This window comes from Leptonychotes weddellii, chromosome 6, assembly GCF_054177405.1.
Source record: "Leptonychotes weddellii isolate Sample4059 chromosome 6, ASM5417740v2, whole genome shotgun sequence".
Taxonomy (NCBI): Eukaryota; Metazoa; Chordata; class Mammalia; order Carnivora; family Phocidae; genus Leptonychotes; species Leptonychotes weddellii.
In genome coordinates this window covers 98,187,308-98,201,703 of record NC_138374.1, presented here as the reverse complement: position 1 = coordinate 98,201,703, position 14,396 = coordinate 98,187,308, and the positions used below count along the sequence as shown (strand labels likewise).

General features: G+C 42.1%; 1 protein-coding gene across 6 annotated transcripts in view; it reads left to right on the top strand.

Annotated features, from left to right (window-relative positions):
• Window positions 1–14,396, top strand: part of C6H1orf21 (chromosome 6 C1orf21 homolog) — a 213,772-nt gene that overhangs the window by 77,119 nt on the left and 122,257 nt on the right. For all 6 annotated transcript variants that reach the window (XM_081824724.1, XM_081824723.1, XM_081824722.1 and 3 more), the window contains one exon: window positions 1,722–1,940. In XM_081824724.1, the coding sequence (XP_081680850.1) occupies window positions 1,847–1,940 (94 nt within the window). In that variant the 5' untranslated portion in view covers window positions 1,722–1,846. The remainder of the gene's footprint in view (window positions 1–1,721; window positions 1,941–14,396) is intronic.

Sequence of the window (14,396 nt, the reverse complement as noted above, 5' to 3'; positions counted from 1 at the left end):
TGAAACCTCTATCATGGCACTCCTACACAACATTGTGTGGATTTTCAAAAAATGTCTTCCGCATGCACATTTCCCCTGTCAGGGCCCTGAGTTATATATACCAGTATGAATAGACCATCAAATCAAAATACTGTAGCTTTAACGACATTACTGCTAAATGGTGTGTGTGCGCTCCATATAGCTTTAAAAATATGAAAATGTGTTAACAAGAGGTTACCCAATCGTGTAGAGAAGCTACAAACATTAACTGTCTAGGGAATAAAAAAAATCTTCCTTTTTTGTAAAACTTGACCAACTAACCCTAACCCTATACTTCCTGTTAATGATTTGATAGAACCAGTGCTAGAAAGTAGTATGAAGAACTATACAAAGACAGGACTAGTCTTAAAGCCGTAGGGTCGATACTGCAATTTGCATTTGCTTGGCTTCATTTAAGATCATTACCTTTGTATCTAAATTTGTTTTGGAGATTGATTTAGAATTACCTTTCAGTATTAGGTTAATTTGAAAAATTCCCTTTGCTGATATTTTATGGCTTAAATGATTAGATTTCTACATCCATAGGTGTCCTTGGAGCTCTAGGAAGGAGGCCTGCAGCTGTGTTTCGGTTTCTATAGCCCTGTTCCTGAGGCTGAGAAACATCAGATGTTCATAAAGGGGAGGTGCAGGTGCTAATTCATATCAGGTGCATGGCCTGATGCTGCTTTTGCTCTGCTTGGCTGCGAAGAGGTAAGGGTCTGTGCTACGGCAGGCTGGATGGAGACGAAAGAATGGGTAGATACCCAAAGGAAACATCTATGAGACTGGCATAAGTTACCTACAAGATTGAAGTGGCTGGAAAAGGATGATAAAAGAATAAAATAAATAAACAGCAAACCCTGAGAATTTGGGAAGCGACCTTGGGTGGGGTGGGGAAGGTATATTTACTTAACTAGAGGACTATCTCCTTTGTGGTCTATCCATAAATTCTCTTTCAGTCTTTATTATAGTGGTCCAGTAGATGTACAAAGGCTCTGATAAGAGGTGGGCAATTGCCTTGTTTTCTTCTCTTGATCTTCCCACATCTTCTCAATCCTTAAAGCATTCAGCTAGCTAAGCAGAAAATGGACAAAAGTAGGTTTGAATCCTTGCCCCCATCTCCTTCCTTTATCTTCCAAAACACTGTCACTTCAGGTAAAATAAAATACGGAGTTCCTTACAGAACCCACTAGAAATCTATAAATTAGCCCATATTTCAGCCTGAAGAGGAAGACCACTTCATTCTGGAAAAAGAACTGAGGATCTGAGAAGAGCTGGCTTGCAAGGCAGGAGGGGGAAGATGGAGAATTTTTCCCAGTTTCCTGTGCCTGGTAGATCTCATGAATGTGCTTTCCTTACTCTGAAGGTTTTTGAGATTCCAGAACATTAGCAAACATACGTGCACTTTATGTGTAGCAAGGAGTAGTGCTCAAATATTTATTTGAATAAACAAATACGTATGTTTTTGTTATCTCAACAAGTTCAGCCATGTGTCGTACAGGGAGCATGCCTTCTGGTCTTGCTTTCCGAGTGAAAATCAGATGAAAAGGGGCCATGTTGCTTTTCCTCCTCAGCACCAATTACCCACCCCCCCCACAGTGCAGGGGGTTCATGCAGGAATCCTAGTGCATTGCTGATCACATAGCACAAGGAGACACAGGCTTTCTTTTCACGCATTCTGATCCGGCTTTCTGTTCTTGCAGGTGCGCACATCTTGACCAACTCAGCAGGAAGGTGGATTTTCTTTGCGTTTAAAGAAAAAAAAATGTCCCTGTGTCTGTAGAGATGATTTGCAGTTCAGCCCGGCTGAAGCTGACCGAATGAGACTATGGGCTGTGCCTCTGCTAAGCATGTTGCCACTGTTCAAAATGAAGAGGAAGCCCAGAAAGGGAAGAACTACCAGAATGGAGATGTGTTCGGCGGTGAGTGCCCTTGAACTTTACCTTTGACCTTTTGACCTGGGCTTTTCACTTTCTCGGGAGCGAATATTTGTAGTGTTTTGGGGGCGCTCTGCTGGTAAAGGGCTGATGAGATATGGCTAGAAATCACTGCAGATCTTTTACGTGGGGCAATTTCCGTAATTTATACATAGAGGATTTTGAGGAGCATGGTGGAGGTTTATACAGAAGCTAGTATTTCAGTCAAGTTTTAAATAACTGGTAGGACTTAAATGGGTACATAGCACAGCGACCTCAGGGGGTCCTGGTAGAGGTGCGCTCACTGTAAGACCGAAAACACAGAGGTCCAAAAGTGTAGTGAGTGAGGATTTGTAAACGAGAGAGTGAGGTGTTTTTTAGGGTTAGTAGTTACTCTTTATGTGACTTTTTATGTGTATTTCTTCAGATTAAAAAATACAAATACAATGAATTTAGTAATCATCTTTTAACCTTTCTCTGGTGATTCAAAGTGACTTGGGAATATCTAGTGCAAAGATCACAACTTGCCAACCCATGGCCATGTCTGGCTTGCAAATATATTTTCTTTGGCTCCCAGAGAACTATGAAATAAAGCGCAAGGCAGGGTTCAAAACTCAGGATGTTTCACATAAAACCCCCAAATTTCTTCAGGAAATCTGGCAACACCGGGTTTGTCTTCCCTGAGGCAGTGGCCCCCTCAGTCCAGCTGTGGCCTCCCGGGAACTGCTGAGCCTGCCCTGGAGAGCAGCACATCCAGTCCCTTTCACTCAGGAACGTCATCTGCCTGGCCACTTACAGGCTTCTGAGTTTGCCTGGTGATGAGTTGGACCCTTAGAAGATCAGCGATTGCTCTGGCGTCACGTGGCCGTGGGTTAGTACAAAATTCCAGTTAGGAAGGCAGACGTAGCAGTTTTGCTGAATTACTTGAACAGTGATAACCCACGACTGGACCCATGCATGGCACTCCTGTGTTCAGTCACCGTCAAGTCATTCTCCAGCATTTTGGTCCATCGTAATGGTTATGCCGGTCCCTGGTGAGGAATTGGGGTGTTGTGGGAAGACTAATGCTCTGCTAAAAGTGGGCTAGTATATATGGGAGGAGGATTTTGTGTTGTGTCGTTTTAAGGAAATGTATGTGTTGCCTGGAACAAATTTGCTTCTGGTGGGGACTGCCTAGAAAATTGAGAACTGTGGCAAAGAACATGTGAGCATCTAAATAAAACTCGACGTGGGATCACTGAGACCAGTTTCTGGGAAAACAGTTAATTGGAACCAGCATCATTCTGTCACCCTCAAACACTTAACTTTTAAGAGAACATAATCTAGTATCGAGGATTTGTTCAAACTAACTTCTACGTGATATTCTGTGTCATTATCATTTTTGTAACAAGAGCTACCGTTAATGGAGCTGCCACCGTATGTTAAACATGCCAAAGCATTTATACATTCATTTTCATGGTGAATTTTCACAACAATCCTGTGAAAGGTGTGTCATCCCAGTTTTACATATTTGGAAGCTGAAGCACAGGAGAGACTAACCAGGTCCCAAGTTGCCCAGCTACGAAGCCACAGACTCCGGTCTCTCTGACTCCAGAGCCCATGTTGCTTTTCTCAATGTTGATGCCTGGCATCCTGCTGCCTCCCATTGGTCACTCATTCTTCAATGCAAAAGAATTGCATTGGCCTGTACAGGATATGCCAAGACCTTTTGCTAAATGCCACGGAGGGTGCAGAGGTAAATAATACGTAGACCTCCCTTCCTAGGACTTAATAAGAGGATGAGGAAATTTTATGAGGCAGAATAAGCCAAACATCAGGAAAGGAAAAGACATACATCATGATAAGAGTCAAGGGGATGGAGAGACTGCCTTAAAAGTTGGGATCAGAGCAGATTTCTAGAGGGGACATCGAACCTGGCCTTAAAGGACCACAAGAATCTAAACTTGTTGGATGAAGAAAGGCTAGAGGTAATGTGAGACTTACTTGAGAATTATAAATAATCCAGTTGGAATGGAGTATAAAATTTAAGTGAGAGAGAATTGGTTAGAAAACTAAGTTAGGGTTAAATTATAGAGAACTTTGAATACCAAATTACAGTCTTGAGAAAGATAGGCTGTAAGGGCAAAAATCAGTGATATTCAGTATATTGCACTTATATTCTGCCCCACAATGAGACCACCTAACCATCCAGTTGGTAATTCAGTTTCAGCTTTTATAGACGAGGAGACTTTCTATTATTCTAAAGTACTATGTGTATTTGGCAAAAGTTGGCATCTAATAAAGGAGCCTTCTATTAGTCAGCTATCGCTGGGTATTGGACAACCTTAAGATCTCAGCGGCATTCAACAATGAGCATGTCTTTCTTGATCACGAGTTGGTGAGTCAGCTGGAGTGGCTCTGCTCCATGTCTCTCTCATCTTCCTCCTGGAACCAGTGAGCCGCGGGAGGGGAGAGGGGGGCATGCTCTTTTGCAGAAGGGTAAAAGTGCAAGCAATACACAAGATGCCTCTTAACCTTGGGCTTATAGCTGGCACAGCATCATTTTTCTGGTCAACTCAAGTCACATGAACGGGCTCAAAGACAAGAGGCAGAGAAGCCCATATGACGGCAGTGCATTCGTGACGAGGGTGCAGATGTGGAGAAGGGTCAAGAATTGGGGCAAACAATTCAGTCCAGCCCCAGCCTGCCTAGTCATTGCTGCCTATGTGGCTGCATGCAGTTCATGCAGTCTGTTAGCTTTTTTCCAGCCTCCTAATACTTACACTGAAGATTTATTCACTCCAGCATTCATCATCTTGTTACTCTTTCTAACATAAACATTTGTGGGTTTGTTCCATGGTGTTAGATACAGCAGAACAAGGAGGGAGAGAGCTTCTTGAATCGGTCAAGGGAGATGGTTTTTGATAGTCCCACAGGGCTCTGGGGGTAGAATTGTCAGAGGGCAGTTTGAACATCAGTGCCATTATTGTAGTGTTACTGAATGCTAGAGTATGTGTATGACAAGAGAAGGTCCTATTTGTGTTTCTCCACTTAAATTTTACTTTGCAAGCAGAGCAAGTGGACAGAATCCCAATATGATCACAGATGGTCACAGGTAACTGGCAGATCTGGCTCATTTTTACCCACTTGATACCTTTGGCACCCATTGTTTCAGTAACTTATTACCGCATCACAAAGAACTCCACATTTAGTGGCTTGAAACAAGCATTGATTTATCATTTATCACAATTCTGTGGGGTGCCTGGGGTTCATCTGCTGTTTTTGCCTGGACTCAACCAGGCAGCGGCATTTAGCTGGGAGCTCAGTGGGGCTCAAGTAACCAAGATGGCTTCGAGTCTCTCTTTCTTAGCTAGAAAGTCAAACTTTTCATGAGGTGGCTGGTTTCTAAGAGAGGAAGTAGAAGCTGTCAGGCCTATGAAGACCTAGCCTTGAAAGTCCAAGAACGTCACTTTTGCCTCATTCTGTTGATTAAAGCAAGTCACAAGACCATCCCAGAGTTGAGAGAGCTAGAGGTGTCCATCTATTGAGTCTGAGGAATTGTTGGGGGCCATCTTTGGAGACTAGTTACCTCAACCACTGAGAGAGGCAGTGAGAGCCCCATGACTGGATTCTATTCCAACCTGCACTGTTAGAGTCTGCTTTCCAAATCACTGCTCTGTTTTTTACTGAACAAAGTTGCCTTGTTCACTTTTTCGTAGACGTTTTTAAATGTTTAAAAAATGTTATTACTGCTTGTTGTTGAAGAGTTGACAAAGTCTGTGAAGGATGGCATATTTGGGGATGGCTCTGAAGTATGTGTCTCTGCGTGTGTACACACACACAGTCGATCCTTTTCCTAAAGGTGTGAATTTAGTCTCATAGCTTCTAAGGACATGCTGGGGAGCGTTGATAAACAGTGTGTTTTTACAAATGGTAATTTCCATTTTTATGAAGCAGTTGGTCTCCATGATGTTTTGGTTATTTAGGAGAGCGACCGCTCCAAATGTGTGTGACAGAATATGTCTAGAATACTCCACCATAGAGGATTAAATGACAAAGGAGCATCTTGACTCCTGGATTTCATAGAATTCAGGAGGTCATTGACAGGGAACTTTATCACTGTCGTTCACCTATAGACTTTCTTTCCCTTTAAATGCCGAAGCATAAAAAGTTTCAGATCTAAAGTTGTGCCTCACATCCATGTGGCCTGTTGAGAAGTAAAATCCAGACCAGAAAGCTCCATCTCCAGATTGGAATTTTCCTCCCCAGCCGTCAGGGCCGATGTGAAGAGTGGTCAGCAGATCTGCCAAGGTCAATCGGAGGACAGCTGAGCAGATTGCCAGAACCAGCTTGCATCAAACGAGTGACCAGCAGGTTCAAGTTATCATGAACTAGTTAAGCAAGTTCTAAGGAAAGCCAGGTGCTTATTGGATTTCTTTCAACAGCCATTCACTTAGACTATTAAAGTAGGTGCACGTAACAGAGTCAAGCCTAATATTATTAGGGAAGTTAACATGTCAAACCTGAGATCATTATCTCTTCGGCAGCCCACCCTAAGGGGAGAAAGCTCTTTACTTATATTGACTTTACTATTTGCCCGGGCCCCACCATTCTTCCAGGAATATAGGCTTTAGTCTTGAAAAGGCTTTAAACTAGGGCCTTTGTCTCTTCCAGTTCCCAGCTCCTGTGACTCTTGCAGTTTTCCCCAGAGGCTCTTTTCCTGCCGTTGCTACAGCCCATCGCCCAGAACAGCACAGTGCCCTCTGACCTGAGCTCCATGAGCCCCCCTGGTTGCTTGTTTTCTTCTTGGATTTTTGTTGTTGTTGTTGTTGTTCATTTTTAACTCTCCATTTTTTTGCGCTATTGTCGGAATCTGTCAGGTTTTTCTAAGTGCTCCTCTACCCGTGTTGATTCTCCTACTCCAGAACGTTCTGTGGCGCCTAGTTCTTAGCCAGTAAAATCCTAAATCCTTAGTGAACATGCAAGGCCTCTCAGAGTGCTCATAGCCACCCTGGCAGCCTTGTTTCACACTCTTTTTAAATCCTGCTGTTCTTCCAAACTTCACCCAAACTTGCATGAAGCTTTTCTAATACCTTCAGAAAGTATCGCTTTCCTGCCATCCCAGAATACCTTTTTACATACTTACGTATTTGGATTATTTCTTGATATGTCTCATCTCATTATTTGTGTTTATGTGTCATCTCTCTTATGAGCCAGTTAGCCCCTTAAACGCAGGGACTGTAGGTATTGAGAAAAACCTGGGTTCCCAGAACCCTGGGAGCTGGAGGCAGAGAGATTGGGGATCCGGTTGGGCCCTGCCCGCACCAGCTTCCCTATATGACTAGGTGGCCAAGTTTGGCTGAAGGGCCAAGAGAGGCTGAGGTTTATAAATATCCCTTAAGTGGAGGTGCTTAGATTATGACAGTAAATTCTTCTGGAATAGCAGTGTAAGACTGATTATAAAAGGGAAGCAGTAAAGCAAGATTTTGGCTACTTTGTCTCCCCTGGGCTCTATGTTGCTGTGTAGCTTCAGTTAAGTGCTGATGCTCAGCTGTGAATTGGGAACATATAACAGGCTTGTGTGTGTATGTGTGTGTGTGAGAGAGAGAGAGAGAGAGAGAGAGAGAGATGGTGTTATCCAATCTGTTACCCATCTAAAATACTGTAGGGACCAACTTCACAGGTTATGGGAAGATTACATAAGAGAATATATCACATTCATTCAGAAAGTCAAAGCAGTTGAAGGCAAAGTAATAATTCACTGTTTCTTTCTGCAGTGATTTCTGATTGCATGAAGTGAAGATTAATTAAAATTAATCTGCATTTGTGTTTGTGAGACAGTTAACAGGATGTTACCTCTGTGCCATCCAGTCCAGTAGCCTCTGGTCACCTCTGACTATGAAGCATGTGAAATATGCCTAGTTCTAATTGAGATATGCTATGAGCATGAAATACACACAGGATTTTAAAGACTTAGTATAAAAGAGAGAATAAAATAGCTCATTAGTGATTTTTTTATTAATTAATGTGTTGAAGTGATAATATTTTCGGTATGTTGGGTTAAATAAAATGCATTATTCAAATTAATTTCATCAGTTTCTTTTTGCGCATTTAATGTGGCTCCTAGAAGTATTTAAAGTACATCCATAACTCACATTATCTTTCTATTGGATGATGCTGGTTTAAGTCCCTGAAAGGAAGTGCTGGTGTTTAGAGCTCCCTTTTCTTTCCGATTTCAGCTTTGGAGTTTACTCAGTCTGGAATCCAAGAGAAAAGGAGTTAGTTAGGCTGAGACAGGTGGAGGAGCAGGGTATTGGGGTAACAGGACAGCTGGAAAGGCAGAGATGGGGAAGCAGCTTAGCAGATGAGGAAGAGCACACTCTAACTTGCTCATCTCTCTGCACTAATTAGTGGTAATCTTTAGCTGCCTCTCACATAACTTCTTTTGCTGGCCTAGGGAAGCTTCTGTTGACTTCTGAAATTGTTATTTCCCAAAGATCAGAGACGAAATCATTCTCTCTGCCACCCCACCCCCCTGCCTTTTTTTTGTTTTTGTTTTCAATGAGTAGGTAAAGCACCTTAAGGGCAGGAGAACTGTTTGATGGGTTTGTGATAGAGCCAGGTCATGGTCATGAAAGCTGGGAAAAAAAAAAAAAATTAAGTCAAGATGAGTGAGGAACGTGGCCCTGGGTTTTAGTCTTTGAAGACTCCACAGTGTCTTGAGCTGAGCCTCACAATGGTCTCAATGGCTTGAAGTGTACTTGGAGCTCATGAAATTATAGAGGTCAGCCCGCCTTGGCCAGGGGGTTTCATCATACTCTTCCAGAGTACAAGTGCTTAGCCCAGTGCCTGGCTCAGAGAAGGTGCCCAAATGGCTCCTGGGTCATTCTGGTAGCTGCTTGTTGCTTTGACAAGAGACAAGTCTGTATCATGAGCATGTAACAGTGATTGTGAGTTCTCTCTCTAGCTAGGGTTTCTTCCAGCTTCTGCACTTCTTGTATTGCCTTTGGCAAGTAACTTAACTCATTAGTGCCCAAGTTTTTTCATCTATGATACAGAGATAATAGTGGAATCCACCACTAGGAGTCCTGTGGAGGATCAGATGAATTAACAATGGAAAGCACTTAGAACATTATCTGGTGCATAATTAGCACCCAAGCATCAATTATAAATATGAATAAATTTGCCCCACCTCTTCACTCTTGCCCCTCACCCACGTCAAAATATACCATACTAGAATGCAGAATCTAATCTAGCTGAGGTAGAGTCAGTCTGAATTTCTATTTGGAAGACTTTCCTGTAACAGAAAGTCAAGAAAACTCTGTATCTTTTAAATTTAAATTCAATTAGTTAACATAGAGTATATTATTAGTTTCAGAAGTAGAGGTCAGTGATTCATTAGTTGTATATAACACCCAGTGCTCATTACATCATGTGTCTTCCCCAATGTCCATCACCCAGTTACCCCCTCCCCCCAGCCCCCTCCCCTCCAGCAACCCTCAGTTTGTTCCCTATAGTTAAGAGTCTGTTATGGTTTGTCTCCCTCTCTGATTTGTCTTATTTTCTTTTTTCTCCCTTCCTCTATGATCCTCTGTCTTGTTTCTTAAATTCCACATGAGTGAAATCATAATTCCACGAGTGAAATCATATAATTGTCTTTCTCTGATTGACTTATTTTGCTTAGCATAACACTTTCCATATTTAAAAAAAGAAAAATCTGGGCATCCAGGTGGCCCAGTCGGTTGAGCATCTGACTCTTGATTTCAGCTCAGGGCAGGATCTCAGGGTCGTGAGATCGAGCCCCGTGTCAGACTCTGTGCTCAGCGAGGAGTCTGCTGGAGATTCTCTCTCTCCCTCTCTCTCTCTCTCAAATAAATAAATCTTAAGAAAAAAAAAAATCCGAGTACTATTTTCCTTCCCTTGCCATTGGTATCACGAACATGTTTGTTGAATGTTATATAGAGAGATAAGTGGAAAAGTAGAACTATTTGTCACTTATGGCTTCAAGGCAGCCTGACTGCAGGATTGGGGAGCCTCTGAGTTCACAGACACTATTGGGAGGGACATGCAGGCAGGGCCCTTGGTGGTGTCCCTCTGGTTTTATGTCTAGGGGGTTTCTTTCAATTGCTCTCTTGCCCCCCAGGGGCCTGGTCTTCTCTAGAGCTGCCTGGAGCCCTTTTTCAGGCAGAAAATAAGAAAGCACTTGGCCCTTCAGAAGGCAGTGGAGATGGTTCTGGTACCATCCAGTGAAAGGCACACAGGACTGGAGCTGTGCGCAAGGCTTGTTCTCTGCTGGGGGAGGTTCTCAGAAGGTGACTCAGCAACACAAGAGAAGGTGGGAGGGTTTCTTGACCCACAGCATTTCTCCTCTGACTTACTTTCTCCTGAGTGACATCACAGAATTTGGAAATTCAAAAACAATGGCTCCTTCCTGGAATCCTGGCTGGTGTGGCAGAAAGGATGTGTTTTGCCATCAGCACCTGCCTGGTACCACCCACCTGGCAGTGCTTCCCTGGCTGCACCTGCCCGATGCTTAGACCTCATTTGGGACCTGGCTGTCCTCTGCAGAGACCGGCTCAGCACCCAGAGCCAGAAATGTGTCTGTTTCTTTTGCCCCTGAATTATGATATCAAAGCAACTGTTAGACTCATATTCTACAGTTTCTGTTGCTATCCCCATTTGATGCAAAAGAAGAATGAAGCCAAGAGCCACGCCAGTTCACTTACCTAAAGAAGCAGGACTGTGGCTAGAACTGAGGATGCAGACTCTTGACTGAGGGAGATCCCCCTCTCAGGAATAAGATATCTGTCTTTGCTATTACATCTAAACCAGCCTCTGCTCAGGAGTCTTTGGGAAGTAACTGCTAATTGGCCACTTGAGCTCAGCCCCAGCTTTTAACCGAGGATATCTGAAGGCTCTATTATAGTTGTTAGGGCTATTTTCAGGAGACCTGTCACAGTCATGGTGAATGCATGGGCCTGAAATCTGGCAAATTGGTTTCAAATCCTGGCTCAGCTCCTCACCAACCTGTAACTTGGCAAATTACTCTCTTTGCCTCAGTTTCCTCATTTGTATAATATGGGGAGAACAAGTACTTACCTGCCTTCAGAGAGGACTGTTGTGAGATTTAGTGTATGAGTGTATAGAATGGGACTTGCTGTATAATACGCACTGTGTGAGTGCCATTTGTTAATATTGAATTAGCAGCCTTAGTTTTCCTTGATTATGCTGGGGGGTTGGGGAAGCAAAACCCGTTTATTACAGATATGTAATTCTCCAAGCTTTAAAAGTTTATCAGTTATCCACATAATACTTATTTCTTTATTTTGTATTTTAAAATATTTGTGTTCCTATAATTTGTTCTTTTTCTCTTTTGACCTAGAACAGCGTCTCTTCTGTGTAAGATATGAGTGTGTGTGAGCATGTGTGTGTCTTTAAATCAGACTAAAGTATATGATTTGAGTGGTAAATATAATATTATGCCTTATTTCTATAGAAGTGTGGTTTAAAAAAATAGTGCCATCCTAGAAGTTAACAAATATATTTTCATTTATCACACATTAATCTCTGTATATGTGTGTATGTGTGCAGACACGCGTGAGCATGAGTGTATACACAATACATTGTAGTGTTTTCCTACTCCTGGGTTTATCATGCACAGTGAGGATGTTTATAGAAATAAGGACATTTCTTTATGAAGCACTGTGGAGAGGCCAGGAGGCAACAGACACAGATGATGCCCTCAGTGATTGTAATTGAATAAATGCATCCATAACTAACTGAAATAAAAAGATGTACAAATTAGATACTATTTCAACTCACATTTTATTCTTTAAAAATACTTTATAAGTCTAATATTAAGAATTGAATTCCTTAACTCCTCACTCCATATTAGAGTTTTCCAGATGAATCAAGATTGAACTGTAAAATATGGAACCGTAAAAGTACTATAAAAAATATGGATGAAAAAAAAATATGGGTGAGTGTTTTTATCATCTTAGGTTTGTAATGCCGCAAAATCCAGTGCCATAAAGAAAAGTTGATAAATTTGACCATGTAAAATTCTCTGCATGGCAACGAACTGCCATAAACTAAGTTAAAAGACAGATGTCATAATATTCATAACATAGATAAGATTAATAAGACTAGTATAAAAAGATTCTTAAATCTATAAGGAAAGAACTAACACTCTAACTGAAAAGTGGACAGGGTTTATGACCAAGCAATTGAAAAGAGAAAGTACAAAAGGCCAATAAACATGGCAGAAAGACACTCAGCTTCCTAGAAATCAAATAAATGACACCAAAGAAAGCAGAACAAAACTTTTTTCACCACTCAAATCGGCAGGAATGGGCATCTATCTCACGCTATAACTGGGAATCTGGGGGGGGCACCAAATAGTTATAGATATATATACATATAGAATGTAAATGAGCATGCCCTTCACCCCCAGCCATCCCACTTCTGGGAATTTATCATAAGGAAATAGTTGGACAAGCATGCAAACCTATATACTCCAGGGTCTTTCTCACTGATGAAACATATATCAGATATAGCCATTAAAGATTAAGGCACTTTATTTATTTATTTGTTTGTTTATTTTTAAGTAGGCTCCACACCCAGTGTGGAGCCCACCGTGGGGTTTGAACTCATGACCCTGAGATCAAGACTTGAGCTGAGATCAAGAGTCAGACGCTTAACCGACTGAACCACCCAGGCGCCCCTACTCTGTATTTATTGAGATTTTAAAAAAGTCTACGGCGTGTTAATAAATGAAAATAGTAAAGGGTTTTACAGCATATCTTGTTTGTAAACTTTGTTTAAAATATATGTAAAATGGGTAAGTGTATTTAAAAAAATGTTTGGGAAGGCTGTTCACCAAAACATTAACAATGGCAAGTCTCTTGTGAAGTCTCAGGTGATTCTTAGTTTCTTCTTGAAAAATTTTTTTTTTTTAAAGATTTTATTTATTTATTTGACAGAGACAGAGATAGCGAGAGCAGGAACGCAAGCAGCGGGAGTGGGAGAGGGAGAAGCTGGCTTCCTGCCGAGCAGGGAGCCCGATGCGGGACTCGATCCCAGGACCCTGGGATCATGACCTGAGCCGAAGGCAGATGCTTAACGACTGAGCCACCCAGGCGCCCCTTCTTGAAATTTTTCTATGTGATTTAAATCTTTGATGGTCAACATTTATTGTTCGATACAACTGTTTATTTTGATAAATAGAATTTTATGTTTCCATTTTCCGAAGGCCAGCAGTTGTACTTTCAGAACAATGTGAAATCTATCCCATAGGAGAAAGTGCTATCACTGGAAATAGCCCCAGGGCAACAGGGATTTGCCTAATAGACTTGTTTGCCCAGGTAAACAGATGGAGTCTGATCAAAGGCGCTTGTTGGCTAGCAGTTCGTTCTACTAAGCACTTATCAACTACTTCACATGGCGTAGGCACTGTGCTAGGCACTGAGACTCTATAGATAAGGGAAGCCTGGTCCCTGTTTTTTAGGAACTGATCATGATGCAACAGATGGGCATCTCAGCATTATATGATGATCATGCAGAAGGGTCTCTTATCCCAAGAGTAGAGGAAGACTCTTAAAGAGGATGATTAAGATCTCAGCTGAGTCTTTTTTTTTTTTTAAAGATTTTATTTATTTATTTGACAGAGTGAGAGAGCATAAGCAGGGGGAGCAGCAGATAGAGGGAGAGGGAGAAGCAGGCTCCCTGCTGAGCAAAGAGCCCAATGCGGGACTCATATCCCAGGAACCCAAGATCATGACTTGAGCCGAAGGCAGACGCTTAGCCGACTGAGCCACCCAGGCGCCCCTCAGCTGAGTTTTAAAAGATGAGTAACAGACAAAAGAACAGAGGTAGGGCAGGAGTGAGAGGCTGAGGGACCGTGAAAAGGCTCAGGGGTGCATTGTGCACCAGGTATGTCAAGAGGAGACTGGGAAGCTTTACCAGTCCAGTGGGGAAATAACTTTAGAGAATCTCACATCAAAACAAGTGTCTTAAATATTTGGAAATTTTACACTGTAATTTTCCCCCCAAATACTGAAAAGTTCACGTAGGCAGTACAGGAATCGAAATTATGTCAGAGATCAGACAGTGGGCTGAGAATTTAGAAAACACTGGACAGACAGTGTAGAAGATCTGATGCTAATTCCTTAAACTGTCTAAGTGGTTAGCCTCACTTCAGTTTTAATAATCATAGACCCTGAAACACTAATCCCGGAATATAGCCTCGTATACATGTTAAGACTATATTATCATTAAAACACCATCAGACCAGCTGAGACAGAATTTGATGGTGTGGTGTTTGTCCCATGTGGGAATCAGAACATGACTCTGTTATTTATTGCACACTGGTGGTGTCTTCAAAGTAGATTCTATATGCGTCATATGTCACAAGTAAATTCTTCACATGGGGTGAAATAAAGACAAAAACATGGCAGTAGTTACTCACTTAGAAGCATGCCGGAA